The sequence below is a fragment of the Mus caroli genome, unplaced genomic scaffold (genome assembly GCF_978045245.1).
Source record: "Mus caroli unplaced genomic scaffold, Mus_caroli_1 scaffold_3, whole genome shotgun sequence".
NCBI classification, from domain to species: Eukaryota; Metazoa; Chordata; class Mammalia; order Rodentia; family Muridae; genus Mus; species Mus caroli.
In genome coordinates this window covers 71,515,814-71,532,279 of record NW_028227258.1, presented here as the reverse complement: position 1 = coordinate 71,532,279, position 16,466 = coordinate 71,515,814, and the positions used below count along the sequence as shown (strand labels likewise).

At 47.0% G+C, this 16,466-nt stretch overlaps 1 protein-coding gene across 1 annotated transcript in view; it reads right to left on the bottom strand.

Moving 5' to 3' along the window:
• Ints3 (integrator complex subunit 3) overlaps positions 1 to 16,466 on the bottom strand; it is a 42,721-nt gene that overhangs the window by 4,898 nt on the left and 21,357 nt on the right. Inside the window, exons 7-21 of the mRNA XM_021157313.2 lie at positions 14,806 to 14,950; positions 13,453 to 13,582; positions 11,911 to 12,008; positions 9,621 to 9,812; positions 8,069 to 8,156; positions 7,538 to 7,617; positions 7,061 to 7,152; positions 6,626 to 6,732; positions 5,831 to 5,950; positions 5,366 to 5,495; positions 4,929 to 4,983; positions 4,600 to 4,703; positions 4,112 to 4,156; positions 3,812 to 3,931; positions 62 to 215 (exon numbers count right to left, since the gene is read on the bottom strand). Coding sequence (XP_021012972.1) covers positions 62 to 215; positions 3,812 to 3,931; positions 4,112 to 4,156; positions 4,600 to 4,703; positions 4,929 to 4,983; positions 5,366 to 5,495; positions 5,831 to 5,950; positions 6,626 to 6,732; positions 7,061 to 7,152; positions 7,538 to 7,617; positions 8,069 to 8,156; positions 9,621 to 9,812; positions 11,911 to 12,008; positions 13,453 to 13,582; positions 14,806 to 14,950 — 1,660 coding nt within the window. The remainder of the gene's footprint in view (positions 1 to 61; positions 216 to 3,811; positions 3,932 to 4,111; positions 4,157 to 4,599; positions 4,704 to 4,928; positions 4,984 to 5,365; positions 5,496 to 5,830; positions 5,951 to 6,625; positions 6,733 to 7,060; positions 7,153 to 7,537; positions 7,618 to 8,068; positions 8,157 to 9,620; positions 9,813 to 11,910; positions 12,009 to 13,452; positions 13,583 to 14,805; positions 14,951 to 16,466) is intronic.

Below are 16,466 nucleotides of genomic sequence, written 5' to 3'. Positions count from 1 at the left end.
TACAGAATGAGACTGTCTCAAACATCTCCCAGCCCACATGGACCCCCGTGGAGGCACTGACCTCTGTGTAGATGGAAGGCGTGAGGTGGCATAGTAGTCGCACATCATCCTCTTGGCAAGCCTTCATGTCCATCATTAGACAGGTGTGCAGATCACCCAGCTGGGTAGCCTGGGCAAACGACTCATACAGGTTCATCTTCCCTGCGGCGGCTTTGCTGCAAAACCAGTTGAGCCTAAGCCAACAGTGCAACCCAGCACCAGGGCCTCAAATATCCCCAGGGAGGTAGGTGCCCATTCTACCTTGCAAGCTCAGCGCTCATGGACCCCACATCCCTCCTTATCTTCTCCAAGAGCCCAGCAATTTGGGGGCCAGGAGACACTTTTCCTCCCCCAATGCTGTCTTTTGTTTTGTGTTCCTCTTTGCTTAGACTCAGCCTTGCTACAAAGCCCTGGCTGACCTTGAACTTGCTTCATTATGTACCCCAGGCTGACCTTGAGTTTATGGAGATCCACTTGCCACTCCCTCCCAAAGAAGCTAGAATTAAACATGTCCACCACTATGCCCAGCTTCCCCCATGCTCTAACCATCAGCAGTGAGAGGAATGCCTCCTGAGAGCAGAGGGAAGGACTCCTGTCATGCCAGAGAAGCAGCAACTGACACTATATACAAAGCCTAGAAGAACTGAGGCTTAAATGTTAAGAACTAAAACCATGTCTCTCTCAGACAAGAACACTCATGAAGCTGGGCCTAGTGGCACACACTTGCTCCAGCACTCAGGAGGAGGAGGCAAGAGGATCTTTGAAGGCTCTGAGAAACCATCTTAAAATGAAACAAAACCTCCAAGTAGGCCAATTAGTACTTGGGAGGCAGAGGCAGGAGATCAAGAGTTCAAGATCATCTTTAGCTACAAAGCAAGTTTGAGACCAATTTCAGCTATGTCAGACCATCTTAAAAAACAATAAACTAAGCATGGTGGTGTACACCTTTGATTCCAGCACTCAGGAGGCAAAGGCAGGTAGATCTCTGAGTTCTGTGGAGTTGAGTTCTAGGTCACGGCTAACCCTGAGTCTTTCTCTATACAGAGAAACCTTGTCTTAAAAAAAAACAAATAAAGCCTGGTGATGGTGGCGCCACGCCTTTAATCCCAGCACTTGGGAGTTCGAGGCCAGCCTGGTCTACAAAGTGAGTTTCAGGACAGCCAGGGGGCTATACGGAGAAACTCTGTCTTGGGAAAATAAAATAAAATAAGCAACAACAAAACCAAACCTAAAGGACTTAGTTAGGTAAAGAACAGTGTCAGTACTTGTCTAACATGGGCTTACTTCTCATACCACAAGAAAATGAAAACAAAAGTCCAGATCATAACATGTTAGAGAGAACATCAGGAAATGAAAACTCGCCAGGCAGTGGTGGCACACGGCTTTAATTCCAGCACTTGGGAGGCAGAGGCAGGCGAATTTCTGAGTTTGAGGACAGCCAGGGCTAAAAAGAGAAACCCTGTCTCAAAGAAAAAAAAAAAAAAAAAAGAAGAGGAAGAAGAAATGAAAACTCTTACATTAATGAGGATGTGAAGAAGTTGTAGTTGTAGCTACTTTGGAAAACAGTTTGGTTACTTCTCACCCATGCAAAAATAAAGTAACTCCATGGCCCAGTAGCCAGTGCAGTTCTTGTCCTGGGTATATATCCAGGACACTGAAGAATATATGCACACAGTAACTGTAAACTGGTAAATCACAGAAGCTGCATTCACAAATGTACAAAACAGACATAAAAATGTTGTGTATCGAGGCAGAATCAGGCAGATTTCTGCGTTCGAGGCCAGCCTGGTCTACAGAGTGAGTTCCAACACAGCCAGGGCTATATAGAGAAACCCTGTCTCAATAATAATAATAATAATATAAAATGTTGTGCATCAATACATTAAAAGACATCCAGCAAGGGATAAACAACTGGCAGATGCAAAGATTTGAGAACACTATGCTGAGCCACAAGAAGCAATGTCCCACGAGTCTGTTTATATGAAGCATTCAGAAGAGTCTTATCTACAAACTGATGGGGACCACAGTTCAGTGAGTGCAAGGTCCTAGGCAAAAGGGCCTGCCTGACAGTATAGGTTTCTCTCTGGGATGATGAAGGGTTTTAATTAGGCAGCAGAGATAGTTAGCATTCAAGGGCATGTTAAAACCAAATGAACTGAGCCAGGCATGTTGGTGTACACCTTTAATCCCCAAACTGAGCTGTATCCTTTGTTTGTGTATGTGTGCATGTTCTTGTATGTTCAGGCCAGAGGGTGGCCTTGAAGATCTCTCTCAAGAGCCATCCCCATTGGTAATGGGGATCAAACTCAGGTCCTAATTGCATGCTTGTACTGTAATAATTAAGCTATAAACCAACTCTGGCTTGTTTTTTTGTATGTTTTTGTTTTGTTTTGTTTTCCAAGACAGGGTCTCTCTGTGTCAACTTAGAGCTGCCCTGGCTGGCTTCCGTTTCAGAGATTGTCTGCCTCTGCCACTATCACCCAGCATGACTTTTTTTTGACATAGGAACTAACACACACCAAGCTGGTCTCAAATATACCAGGTAGGACTGGCGAGATGGCCCAGTGGGTAAAGACACATGGTATGCAAGTATTCTCCATTTGATCATCAGAACCCATCTATAAAGGTGGAAGGAGAGACTCCGCACAAACTGGAGGGAAAATGTCCTATGGGGGGAGCTAAAGCTGGTGTTGAGTTCCTGATCTTTCTACTTCTACCTCCAAGTCCTGTAACTACAACTCCTGGAAGAACTGTATACTTTAAAGGGTGAGTTGTCCAGGCCTTTGGAACTGGCCTGTCATCCCAGATACTTGAGAAGCTGAAGCAAGAGGATCACAAGTTTAAGATCTGTTTGTGCTACTGAGCAGGCTTAGAGGCAGCCTGGCAACTAGTCCGTGTCTGCAATCCCAGCACTTAGGAGGCTGAAGCAGGAGGGTCAGGAGCTTAAAGACCAGCCTAGGTTACATGAAACAAACAAACAAACAAACACCACCAACAGCAGCAAAGAGGCTGAATATGTATTTGATCATCAGAACCTAAGGAGAAACACCACACAAACTGGAGGGAAAATGTCCTATGGGACCTAAAGCTGGCTCCATCCTCTGCTGCCAAACTGAACAAAGACAACCAGTAAAGCACCCAGTGTCTGTCCTGTTTTGATATGAACTATCCCTCCAAGGCTCATGTGTCTCCAATCACTGCTGCAACTGAATCTTTTTCAGTCTTGAGAAGGGTCTCTTCTGCTTCCACCTCCAAAATGCTGAGACTGCAGATTAGAACCTGAGAACACTGATGGATTCATGATTTGATGGCAATAATGGAAGGTAGTGGACATTTCCCGGAGCCTGTGGCCTAGTTGGAGGCACTGGGCATGTATTCAGAAGGTATATTTCTGGCCCATCTCTGTCACATTCTCTTCTTACTGTTTTGAACTGAGCAACTTCCTCTGCCACATGCCCACTGCTATGGTGCTCTGACTTACTGCAGGCCTAAAATAACCGACCCAGTGGACCCCGGACCAAGATGTCTGAAACCAGGAGTCAGCATAAATCTTCCTCTTTAAATTTCCCTCAGTGTGTCACAGTGATAAAAACAACTTACTAACACAAGATATATGGGCCCTGGGTTTAACCCTCAGCACCAAAAACGTACAAACCAAAGACAGTGCTGCTGCAGATAACCAAGAGGGAAGGAGGGGGTTGATGTGCATGTGTGTGAGAGGCTGGCTCTCAGGAGTGCCCCAACGCCATGCAGAAGATAGAGATTCACCCACCTTGCCCTCAAGTAGTAGAGCAGGTGGTAGCCGATCTTGGGTTGCTTTTGATACAGCTCAGAGAGAAGGTCCAGAAGCAGCGAGAAGCTGCTGTTGTCCTCCTGCATCTGGCACAGGTTCCTAGAGGGGACAAAAGGGTGTCACCTAGCATAGGCTCTCCTACAGTGCAAACGGGACAGAAGCGTTGTCTACCCACTGAATACCTTTTCTTCCCTAGAGAAGCCCCAGAACCCAGGACCAGGATATCTGTGCACTGTTAGGGAAGATGGAAGGCAGACAGCTCTTCAGCTAAGTGCTTACCTAAATATTAGGTACAGTGGTTTCCCTACTGACTCCTCCAGGGACCTAGAAGAGGAAGACTGCGTGTGAGAATCTACATGAAGGGAGAACACCTACAGGCAGGAAACATGGAAGATCTGACATCTAGCCTACTCCTTTCCTACCAAAGGCAAACTTCCTGCTGCTTAGTGCTTTGTAACAGAAAAACAGGTTCCCTACATGGACACAAAATCTGAGGATGAGACTTCTGACTGGCAGAGTCTAGGCTAGGGACCAGTCCCCCCAGAAGCAGCAAAGCTTGGGGACACTGGCCTGGCAGCACTCATGGACAAACAGGGAAGGCATGCTGGTCTACTGCCCAGCACTCTCAGGGTCCATTAGTATTTGTAAGTGTGGAGACACCAAGTAAAGAGGATTTTTCTCAAGTCTACAGTAAGGTGTGCTTGGGATTGGGGCTGATAGAGCACACTCTGGCTTCTGAGGCCCTGGGTATCAGAGATGAGCCTTACTCTTCAGTGACCTCTTCAGGCAACACCTCCCCTCGAAAGTGGGCCTTGAAGAGCTCCTGTAGGCAGGAAGCCAGGACAGACAGTTGCTCCGAGTCAAAGTCTTCCTGGGTGACAAGAGGGAGGAGAGACATCGTAATTCAAACCCCACCTGCCCAGAACCTCTGCTGGGCCCACCTGTGTCTACCCCCCAGAGCAGCTCACTCATGTTCCCTGCCTCAGAAGGGGTTCATCTGGGGTAGGGAAGGTGGGAGCTTAATTTCCAGTGAGGCATGACTGAGGAGTTGTAAGCTGGGAAGGCTTGTACTGTTTTGTCTCTAAATCCCCCTTACCTCCAGGACCTGATCCACAATTTCCTGCATAACCTCACACTGGGCCTCTGTATCACTACAGCATAAAAGTGAGAGAAAATTAGTAACAGCAGGGTAAGACACATCCCAAGGTGTATACATGCACATGCACAAAGGAGCTGTGAGCTCCCAGCTCAGAGGGGAGACTTCTGGACAGTATATGCTGCTCTGTGGGCAGAGGCCCAAAAAAGAGGAAAATCCCTACTTGCTGCTCCAGACTCCAGTCTCAAGGGAGTGGGGCCCCAAGGTGTTAAGAGGACAGGGCTACCCTATTCCCAGCCTATGCTCCCTGACATGAGCCAGACATTTCCCAGGAAGCATCAATTTCCCCTCCACACCTCACCATCCACCCACACCATCTAGGGAGTAGGAAGTGCCTGGACTCAGCCTCCTAGGGTGGGAGTATGGTTTGTACCCACCTTCCCTTCTGTAGCTGTAGCACTTTGTCCCTCAGGGACTCGTCCAACTGATCAAGGTAAGGGGTGACATCAACCGGCTCCTCCACGACAGTCTCCTTGATGGGGTGGAAGCGAAACTCTCTCTTCTTCCCTGAGGATGGTTCATCAGACTTTAGTACCAGAGACAGTCCCCATGACTACCTGCTCCCTCCTCATAGCTCTTGCAGTAAACCTGCCCTCTCAAGGTGCCGCAGCCCTGACTATGTGCATGTCCCAGCTCATACCTACAAACGGGCAGGACCACTTTACCCTCCTGCCTTTACTGTCAAATGTTAAGCTCTGCACCACTGAGTCTCGTCCAGTAATAAACAAAAGTCACGCTCATGGGCAAAAGAGGTCGGATAGAAAGACTGCAGTCAGGCAGGCCACCTGTGAGACAGGCCTCTTGGGCTGCCACAACTCACACACTCCCAGTGCTATCCTTACCTTTGCTATTAAGATCCTCCTCATCATCACTGAAGGCTGCCTCTGCATTGTCATAGCAACTCTCGTCCTTATCTGAGAGGTGGTTGTCCATTTCCATGGAAACAGGCTCTTCAATTTTGACTTGTGAGTAAAGAAAAAAAGACTCTTGATAGCCTCCTGGGTTCCCCAGTATACTCGATGCTTCTGGGAAGGAGACTAGTGGACAGGTAGGAGAATACAGAGTTGATACCCTAAATGGTACCCGGCTGGAAGGAAGGACAAACTTGCTTTCTCGATTTCCCTGTGACCCACCCAGAGGAAGAGACAGCGTAAGACAAGACTTTTTCATGTCAGCTTAGGATAAGTGATGATCGAGGCAGTCTTTTTCTGTTCTGAAACAGGGGTTTATGCATCTCAGGCTACCTACCGTTGGTCCTCTGATTGATCTTCCTGCTTCCACCTAAGTGCTAAGATTACAGGCATGCATCACCATGCTCAGCTCTGGGGACATTTATTAGTGCTCTTTACTTTAAAACCAAGTTGGAAAGTAGTGCTTGGCTTAAGCCCTTATTCTAAAACAAAAAATTATGGCAGTCAAGTCTGGCAGTTGGCAGTCTGAAATCAGGAGCAAAGTGAACATGAGGAGCTCTGGTGAAGGGCCTGGACTAAAGGACTGGGATGAGAGGTGATGGGCAAATGTCAGGGAGGCAAGCATCCCATGAAAGCCTTGCATCACTGAAGGATCACCAAGGGAAAAGTCAGAGAGCAACAGCATCGAGTGAGAACTCAATTACGGCTTTGTGAGGACGTCCATACCTTCCACAGGAGGGGAGGGTGAGCTGCAGAACTCAGGAAACTTCTCCCGAAGCATGGACCGAAGCTCTTTATCCAATTTAGGGTTGTCAAACAGGGGAGCCAAGTGTCTAATAGAGAGCACAGACAAAAGTCAACATCAGGCATGATGCTCACTGCTCACTCAGCACAACTGTGCCACCTTCAGACCCCTCAGAGTCAACAGGGGGCAGGAAGGCCTTTGAAGCCTATGGTAATATGATGGATGGCAAGTTAGAAATTCCTGTGTCCAGAGGACATGAGTCTTTCTGCCCATCAGTAGAAGGTGAAGCCAGCACTTTTTACAGCTGTCAAGGGAAGGAGTCAGCATTGGTGTGACTCTCTGAATGACATTTCATCTAAAGTGGGACCTAATGAAAAATGGGAGAATCCCCTACCCCTAACACACAAATTCCTTACGCCAAGACTCGTTTCTCCACAATGTGGTTGAGGGAAGAAAAGACGCCCTGCCGAACGTGGCCTTCCAATGGTGGGTAGAAGTTAGGGATGATCTGGAAGGGAAGAGGGGAGGGAGTAACTACAATGTTTTGCTGGACTAGAACTAAAAGCTGTTTTGGTTTTAGTCAAGGGGCTAAAAGTGAGACAGTACAGCTACAGAAAGGGCTGCGATGGTCCTGATTACTCCAGTCTATGAAGACAGCAGAATCCTTGGACTGGACCCAGTTGTTCCTCAAATACATTAGATTCTATCTTGAGTCATCGTCTTACAGTTAAGAAACCTTCTGGTAACAAGGGTCAGTTCCACTGGAGACAGTGTCTTCTAACTCAGGTACAGGACTAAAGTGGAGCACCTGGGGAAGACCTAGTCACGGGGAGACTAATGGGGGATTCAACACTGCTCATTCAGGACAGGGCAAACAGAGCCCTAGCACTTACTCGGCACATGAAGTCCAGGAGCGTGGCAGTGATGGCTGGGTGGGGCTTCATGGAGTGATGCATGACCAGGATAGCTGGCTCTAAAGAATGTGAAACAAACATAAATGGTTCCCCGGCATCAGATACCATCTCCATGTCAGTGTATGTGAAGCCCCTAGGAAGTTCTGGGTCTAAGTTCCCCAACTCCAACCAAGCAGGGAATCTTCCCGAACTGCACTCAGTCGTCACTCCTCATCTCCCTTCCTGGACCAGTATTCAGCTTGGAGAAAAGAAGACAGGGCAGACTTCCTCTGCTTAGGCCCTCCCACTCAGAGCTCAAGGCTATGGGGGAGAAGCTGGCAGCCATTACTTGACCTCATCAAAGCTACTTTCCTTCTAGGTCAAGGGAGAACTGAATGGGAACAAGGGAATTGCTCCTAGATAAACCACCTCCGCCCCACATTGCCCTGAGACTGATAACTGTTGTCACCAGGACTCACAACGGGGGCTTGGAGGATGGGAGGGTGGTGCTGACTGGTCCCAATCACATACCTATGTTCATAATACTATCCTTTTCTGGGCTGAAGAACAGCCAATCATAAAACAAAGCCAGCTTGGCATTGGAGGCAGCAACGTTGGACTGGAAAAGAGAAGGGGAAAGGGTAGTTTCATTAATCAGCTCCCATCTTCCCAGAGCCCGGGCTGGGGTAGATTCCAGGGACCACCTGGCTGGTCCATCTTTGAAATTCAGTTCCCAGTAAAAGATGGAAGAACCCCGTCAGGGTAAGGAACACACATGCCTATGATATGGAAACTGGCCTGGGTTTTTCCTGTAGCGAGCAGTACACAAGCCTAATCCCCGCTAGGAGGACAGCATGGGCACACTGATAGACTGTGAGTTGAGGTGATGTTTACAGTAGCCTGCAGCTGTCTTTGCTGAACAAGCAGGGCACCTCCCTAGAGACCCCTAGGAATGGCCTGCTGTCTGAGTCAGCACATTCCAGGGACACCATAAAACAGACGAAGGGTGTGAGATGCTCAAGAACAGGGTCGCTCTAGCACAGTAAAACATACTCTGGGAAGGAAATGGCTCCTTTCAAAATTCTGTATTTGGGGAAAGAAAGTATCCAAAGCTGCTAGCAAAAGTTATGGAAGTAAGCAACTAAGGCGGTGGCTCTCAACCTTCCTAACGCTGTGACCCCCTCATTCAGTTTCTCATGTTGCGCTGACCTCCAATCATAAGATTATTTTCCACCTCATAAGTTTATAACTTCGTCATAACTATAATCTTGCTATTATTATGAGCTGTAATGTAAGTATCTGATATTCAGGGCATCTGATACGTGACCCCTATGGAAGAGTCATTCAATCCCCAGACGGGAGTCTGGAGATCATGGCGGTAAAGAGCTCTTGCAAAGGATTTAGGTCTTGTTTCAACACCAACATGGTAATTCACAACTGCCTATAACTCCAGTTCCCTCTTCTAACCTCTGGACCTCCACCAACACAGACACATACCATACCATAAACACATATACTCAGGCACACACACATACCAACCATACCATAAACAGACAAACAAAATAAACAGAAGGATGAAAGCCCTGAATCTGAATAGGAAACAAGAAGAGAATAATTACATATGGATTCTAGAGGCAAAGAGGAAAAACAGAGGGAGGCCTCAGAGACTCAGAGTCCCTTAGGGACTCGGGGAGTAACTCTTCAAGAATCCAGACTTTGAGCTGATATAGTGGTTGGTGCACACCTAATTGCAGATCTGAAGAGACAGACTGGAGGACTGTAGCTCAAGGCTAGCTGGAGCTATATAGTAAAATCTTGTATCAAGCAGACAACAGAAATCAAGGTTTGGGGATGGGAGGTGAGGCTTGATAGTAAAGATGATGGTTAGCCTGGTCAAACCAAAGCAAGCCTAGTTCAAGGATTGACTATCCATTTCTAGAGACAAAGGAAGGAAGGACAAGAGCCTGAAAGGGCCACTAGCATTCAGATGGCCTTGGGATGACAAGTGGAAGCAGCCCAGGAACATGCTAGAAGAGGCACAGCTCACCACCCAGCAGTCTCTGCCCATCGCATGGCCCCTTACCGTGCATGTTGTCAGGAGCCAGCCAATGATGGCCCACCGGGGCAAGATATCAGAACTCAGCACTTCGTTAGAGGGGTGGACTACCCCACAGATGTATCGAATGAGGTCACAGCGCAGAGACTGGCTGTCAGGGGTTGAGAGGTACTGGCGCTGGAACCAGTCCTGGTACCGCTTTTGCTGGCCAAACCGCACCTGAGGGAGGAGGGGGTGGAAAGGAGGGTGGGATGATGAACAGAGGAACCTGGAGGCCTGACCTGGATTCATGTCCTTCTGACAACTTCATTAAGCTCCTTGGTTTCTTGATGTCCTCTCCTTTTGGGGAAAATCATGGTGTTGACAGACTAGCCTGCCTTGCATCTTGGTGGCACGCTCACTCTTGCCACTAGCTTGGAGCCACGCTGACCTCCATTTCTGGCTGCTGACTGTTGCACTTGTCACTGGTCCTCGGGCCAGAAGCATCATCTTTTCCCTTTCCTTGAGCAGAAAGTGTTCCCACAGAGAAGAGCAGGCCTGGTCACCACTCAGCACAGGCTGCTTCTTGACAAAGGATAACCCTAACAGGACTGTTAGCTAAGGCACAAACTCCAGACCAGGGAGCAAGTCCTTTCCCAAACACACATCAAATGTTTACCAATAGCAACACGAGAGCCAGATATGGTGGCCAAAACATAAAACCCCAGCTGATATAGAAAGCTGGCCAACAGTTTGAAGATAACTACACTACATGGTAAGACTCTGTCTGCCTCAAACCAACCACACAACCAAACAACAGCGCTAATGGAGGAGGGTTTGGTGTTCTCTTCTATTCCCCTCAGAAGACGACATCAAACTAGACCTGAAAGGTTAACAAGATGCTTCCGGGTCAACAGTAAAAAAGAACTGTGGCAGCAACAGCCGCTGAACACTTGAACACTTGAAACTCAGCAACTGTGGTGAGGACACTACGTTTCAACATAATGTGTGATGGTGAATTTTAGGACATAAGTAAGACAGAGTGTCACTCTGGAAGATGGAACCTCATCTGGGAAAATGTCCCCACCAGACTGGTTAATGTGGGAGGGCCCTGCTCTCGATGGGTGGTGCCACCCTGGACTGATGGTCCTAGGCATCATAGTAAGGCAGAGCAAGCCATGAGAGCTAGCAAGTAAGTAGAAACCCTCCATGGCCTGTGCTTCAGCTCCTGGCTCCAGGCTGAGTTCCTCAGTGATGGACTGTTAACTGGAAGTGTACGTGAAACCAACCCTTTCCTCTCCAAGTGCTTCCGTTCATGGTGTTTTATCACAGCAAGAGAAACCCTAAGACAGCATGTATGTACTCCAAACGTGGCCTTCTTAGACACAATGTTGTCTGTAGTCCAGGCTAAACTGGAATTTGAGATCCTCAGTGTCCTCCTGCAGAGGCTGACATAACCCTCCGATAATTTGTTTTTTCTTTTCTTTTCCTCTTTTTTTGGAGACATGCTTGCTATGCAGCCCTAGTGGGGTTTAAATACATAAAGATCTGCCACCTCTGCTTCTCATGTACTGGGATTAAAGTACTTGTCTCTGTGTCTAGTGATTCTCTCTTTGGTTTGTAGCAGCTGTCCTGTCCTTCACCAGCTTTCTGTCACAGAATACCCACAGGTACCTCCAACACTGCCTTTTTTTTTTTTTATTATGTTTAATGTGTTTTTTGGTTTTGTTTCCTTGTTTAGACAAGGTTTCACTATGTATTCCTGGAGAACCTTAAATTTGTGGCAATCCTCCTGCCTCTGACTCTCAAGTGCTGGGATCATAGGTATATGCCACCACACCTGTTACTAATTTCAATTATAACATTTGGTACATAGCTACAAGAGGCAGCAGGGTCTCGGAAATTCTGTGCTGTCTTGGGTATCTGAAGGCCGGCTACAGAGGAACTGTCTACAAAGTCCATAGATTCCACAAGCATCCTCAGAGAGGAAAACCACAGTCCTCAGACAGTTTTACCACAATGCAACCATATTTGGTAAACAAAAGGCCTATACCGCAGATAGATTACCCGTGTACAATCACTGGCGTGGCTGCTTTTAAAAAGAAAACTTCCAAAGAGCTGGAATTTTGTCTTGCTTATTAGAAGTGCATGCAACTACACTTCTAATTTTTACATTAGAAGTGTAAGCATAGACTGAACCAAGAATAGTATCATAAAGGTAAGGGACATCTACTTAGTCACTTTCATGTGGGTCAGTAGTCAGCAGTGACAAATCTGCACAGTGTTCGACTAACACCTGTCACCTGTAACTCCTCCTCCTATGCAAAGATGATCTCACCCGGGATGTCATGAAGAGGAGCTTCGTTTCCATGTCTGGGGTTAGACGACAGGCTAGAAATTTTCGGGATGTTCTTGACTGAAGTAGCTGTAGGATACCTGAGCCAAATGCAGAAGAGAAGTGTGAAGACCAGAGAAATGGAAGGCACAAAACAAAACTGGACTAAGTGTGGTTTAACTCATGGGCCTATTCCAAGACAAGCCCTTGAGAAGGCCAGCAAAGACATACAAGGTGGCCACCACTCACACCAACTAGAGTGGTTTGTTTCCCTCTACTGGCCTCCTCGCCACCCATGATTTTATAGTTAGAAATAAGTGGGAAATTCAGGGGGAAATATGGTGAGTCCTAACCTGCCTTCCTGTTACTCAGAGTGACACTATGAGATCTTAGGGCCAATGTGATTGCGTGGCGAAGCCACAAACATTGCAATCAGAAAGACCTGTATCCAAATCCTTCCTGTTATTTACTGTGTGGCCTTCAGCAAGTGACTTAATCTCTCTAAACCTCACTTTCCTGTGTAGAAAGTGAAACATTCATCTTAAGGGCTGTACAGATAATTAAATGAGCTGGCACACACCCTCTGACAGAGCCAGACAACCAGACACATGCTTAAGGTATTAGCAGAGTATCACACAGTAGCACTGTCTTCTCTTTGTCCTCACTTCCCAGGTCCTAGATGACAGCCTTCAGCATGTGTATGCACACACATTTGTGTTGTGCAGAACTGTTGGAGGCGTCAGGGGGAAAAAAATGAAGCTACAGAGTTGCTGTTCAAAATACAAAAGAATTCTGGGTAAGTGAAAAGGTCAAGAAAAACCCTGTCAGGAGAAAACATACAAGCACGCAAGAACACACCCTCTGGACTAAGAGGCCAGGGCCATTTCTCTTTCTTTTCCACAGCTCTAGAAATCAAACTGAGGACACTGTAGGTGCTTTATCACTGAGCTACATCCTAGAGGCCCATCTCTTCCAGGACTAACTGGACCCTCTGCTGACTCAGCCATATTAGTTTGCCCTTTGACTCCCTGTCTACCACAGTGAAGCTGGAGACTTGGCCATCACCTTGACAAGGAACAGTGGAAGGAGAGGACAACATCTTTCTGTCTCACGATTGTCCTTTAAATGTCTTATTTTAGTTTATTGCTGCATGTATGTGGATGCACACATGTCACAGTGGTGTGTGGAGGTCAGAGCACAACTTTGGGAATGAATTCTCTCCTTCTACCACATGGGTTCTGGTGATGGAATTCAGGCCATCAGGCCTGGGATCAAGTGTTTTACCTACTGAGCTATCTTGAGGCCTTGTCTGATTTTTTCTTTTTTTTTTTTAGGAGCAGTGGCAGCTGAAACCAGTCATGTAGGCCCTAGCCACAAACTACATGAACTGTTCTGCACCTCTGCCATTCCCACACCCAGATGAAACTGGCATAGTGTGTCCTATCTCAAGCTTTCCCTGACTATCAAAATCTCTCCTAGGCCAACTCTGCCCCTTCAAATCCAATCAGGACAACAAGGACAGGGTATACCCAGGTGCTCACTTACCTGTAAACTGAGGACTCAAGGCCTGAGGGTTATGGATGATATCTTTCCACAGTAGTTCAAATTCTGGTATCCTAGCAACATTCTGAAGTAATCTTACAAGGTCCCGGCCAATCATCAAACATTCCATGAACTGGATAGGAGGGAGATTGGAGAATGGGGAGCAGGAAAGAGAATAAAAACATGTATTGCTCCCCTTCTGGCGGAAGGACAAAGGAATAGCATGTTCTATGGAGGACAAAAGAAAACGTCCTATGAAGGAACCCTACATGATTTCCTGGAGCAAGGGACTGTTCAGGGAAGAGAGGTGGAGGCTGGGGACCATCACAAGGATAGAGGTGCCTGGGAAGAGCTGGACCACACAGACTCAGACCATCAGGTCCCCTCTCTCTCCTGATTCTAAAAGTATGGGGCTGGGAAGGAGCACCCATATATCCTACCCCAAAATTCATTCTGCCCATCAGAAAAGACAATTTGTCATAAAAGAAATGATCTGTATCTGTTTGGTCTAAACAAATACTGATTAACAACATGTGCCTATACAATTATGTGAATTCATTTTGAATTTTTTTTTTTTTTTTGTTTTTTCGAGACAGGGTTTCTCTGTATAGCCCTGGCTGTCCTGGAACTCACTTTGTAGACCAGGCTGGCCTCGAACTCAGAAATCCGCCTGCCTCTGCCTCCCGAGTGCTGGGATTAAAGGCGTGTGCCACCACGCCCGGCTTGAATTTTTTTTAAAAGAGATTTTTTACTTTATGTGTATCAGTATTTGCCCATGTATATATGTACACAACATACCTACAGAGGCCAGAAGAGAGTGCTAGGTCCCCTGAAACTGGAATTCTATATGGCTGTGAGCCACCATGTAGGTACTGAGAATCAAATCCGGGTCCTCTGTGAGAACAGCACCTGTTCTTAACTACTTGATCTGATATTTCTTTTAACTTTTCCTATGTAGTCAGTGTCCTCATAGCTTAGAGTTAGAATATCTTTCTTGGGAGAAACTATAGTAAATAATTCATAATCCACCCAAGTAAACACAACAATTACTTCTGGGGGAGGTGAGGTTTATGTAACAGTGGGCACACAATAGCTGCTGTCTGTTGTACAACAATGTAAGCTGGAACGGACCAGAAAAGCCCTGAAGATGGTGGCATTATATATGACATTTCTAGGAGCAGGGGTATTCCACTCCGGTTTCCTGTCCTTTGCTCTTGAGCTGTCTAGGGATGATGAAAATACCACATCTGAACCACCTGCACCCCTAACAAGGTATCTCTGGCCCAGAAGCATAAAGGCCACATGGACACCACATCTTGGCATCACTTCCTCATACTGTTTGTCCTGTTCCCTTACCCGTTCCCGAAGCAAGGAGATACAGAAGTCAACTTCCTTCTGCCGAAGGGTCTGGAGCTGGGCAGTCCCATGGTGGTCCACAATAAGTCGGAGGTACGTGTACACAGCCATGGCAATGAGGATGCTGCTCTTCAGTACCCACTCCCTGCAGGAAGGGAAGACACTGCACAGGCCGCTTGCTTAGACCTCAACCTCATACTGCTGTGATGACCACACACTGAGAATAATGGCTTCTGACTTTTGAGGGTTTCACTCTGGCTGTTATTACCCGACTATGAGTTGACTAATAGGTAAAGGTAACTAATTTCCCTCACCAGACAGATGCCTCACTAAGGTAGGTACCAAATGAAATCAGCCTCTTATAACATAAATACATTCACAGCTACCAATAAAGTAACTGTGCTTGTTAACTCATTCAACCGCCAGAGCATATCATAGCTGAAGTGGTGTATGTTAGGCTTGGGAGAGAGGCAAGCTCCATTTTTCCTGCTGAGCTATGGAAAGTGTTTTCAGTCAGTAGTTCTCTTAAGTGTGATGCAAAGACCTCTGGGGATTTCCAGGACCTTTCCAGGCCCCGGAGTTCTTAGAACACATTGTGCTGTGCTGTACCTCTACCAGGCTTATTACTACAGCCCCCAAACCACAAACCTTTCCCCGGCTCTAACCACTCACCCCACCCTCAGATAATTAGTTGCCTGCCCTAACCCAAAATCGGGGAGGATTTGGGGGTGTAGGGGAGGCATCTGATTTTAGACGGCAAAGCCCATTTCCCCAGAGTTTCAGAATTTCCCTGGAAAACAGAGTGATAAAAACATTATCTGTTTCCCGCTGCTTCAAAAGGGACAAAGGTAAAGGCTCAGTGGGGAGGGTCTAAGTACCAAGTCGGCTGTAATTGCTTTGACACCCCTGCTGAAAGGCAGGGAGCTAGAGGAAGAGTTTAATTAATATAACCAGGCAACTTCCTGATTCAGGAAAAGCAATCAAGCTACTTAATTAACTAAAGACCAAGGCCTCTTCTTTTCTTCTTTTTCTTTTGTGTATGTGGGAGCTGTTTTTTGAAACAAGAGTCTTGCTATATAGCCCAGACTAGACTTGAATTCAGAGTAATTCCCCTGCCTCAGCCTCCCAAATGCTAGGATTATATGCCTACACTACTAGGCCCAGTACTGTCCTTTTGTTTTCACAAAATGGAAATGTTAGCCAAGGACATGCGCTTCCTTTTACCCCACATCCCTGAAATCCTGGGAAAGGTTAGGAAAACAGGATGATAAGCTAGAACACAGGTTTCAGTGCCAAGGTGTTCCCTTTCACCGAGAGTGTGAAGGGCTCAGGCAGCCACGCGCTGCTGTGTGACACCTGCATGGGAAATTCAGCTTTAAGGTATGCTAGAACAGAATCCGACACGAGGGACATTATGAGAAGAATCACTTTGGAGGAAGGTCACTAGCAGAGGCACAAATGTGCCATGAGGATGGCACAATGAAGAGGAGAGGCAGATGAAAGGGAGAGCCTCTCACCAAAGGTAGCAGAGAAACACAGAGACCAAGAGAAAGAAGCAGAGGCCAAGTAAGAAACTCCTAGGAAGTCCCACTGCTAGTGTGATGACCAGCCCCAGGGCGGCTGCATAACTGGATCCAGGCCACTAGGTGGCACTACAGAGC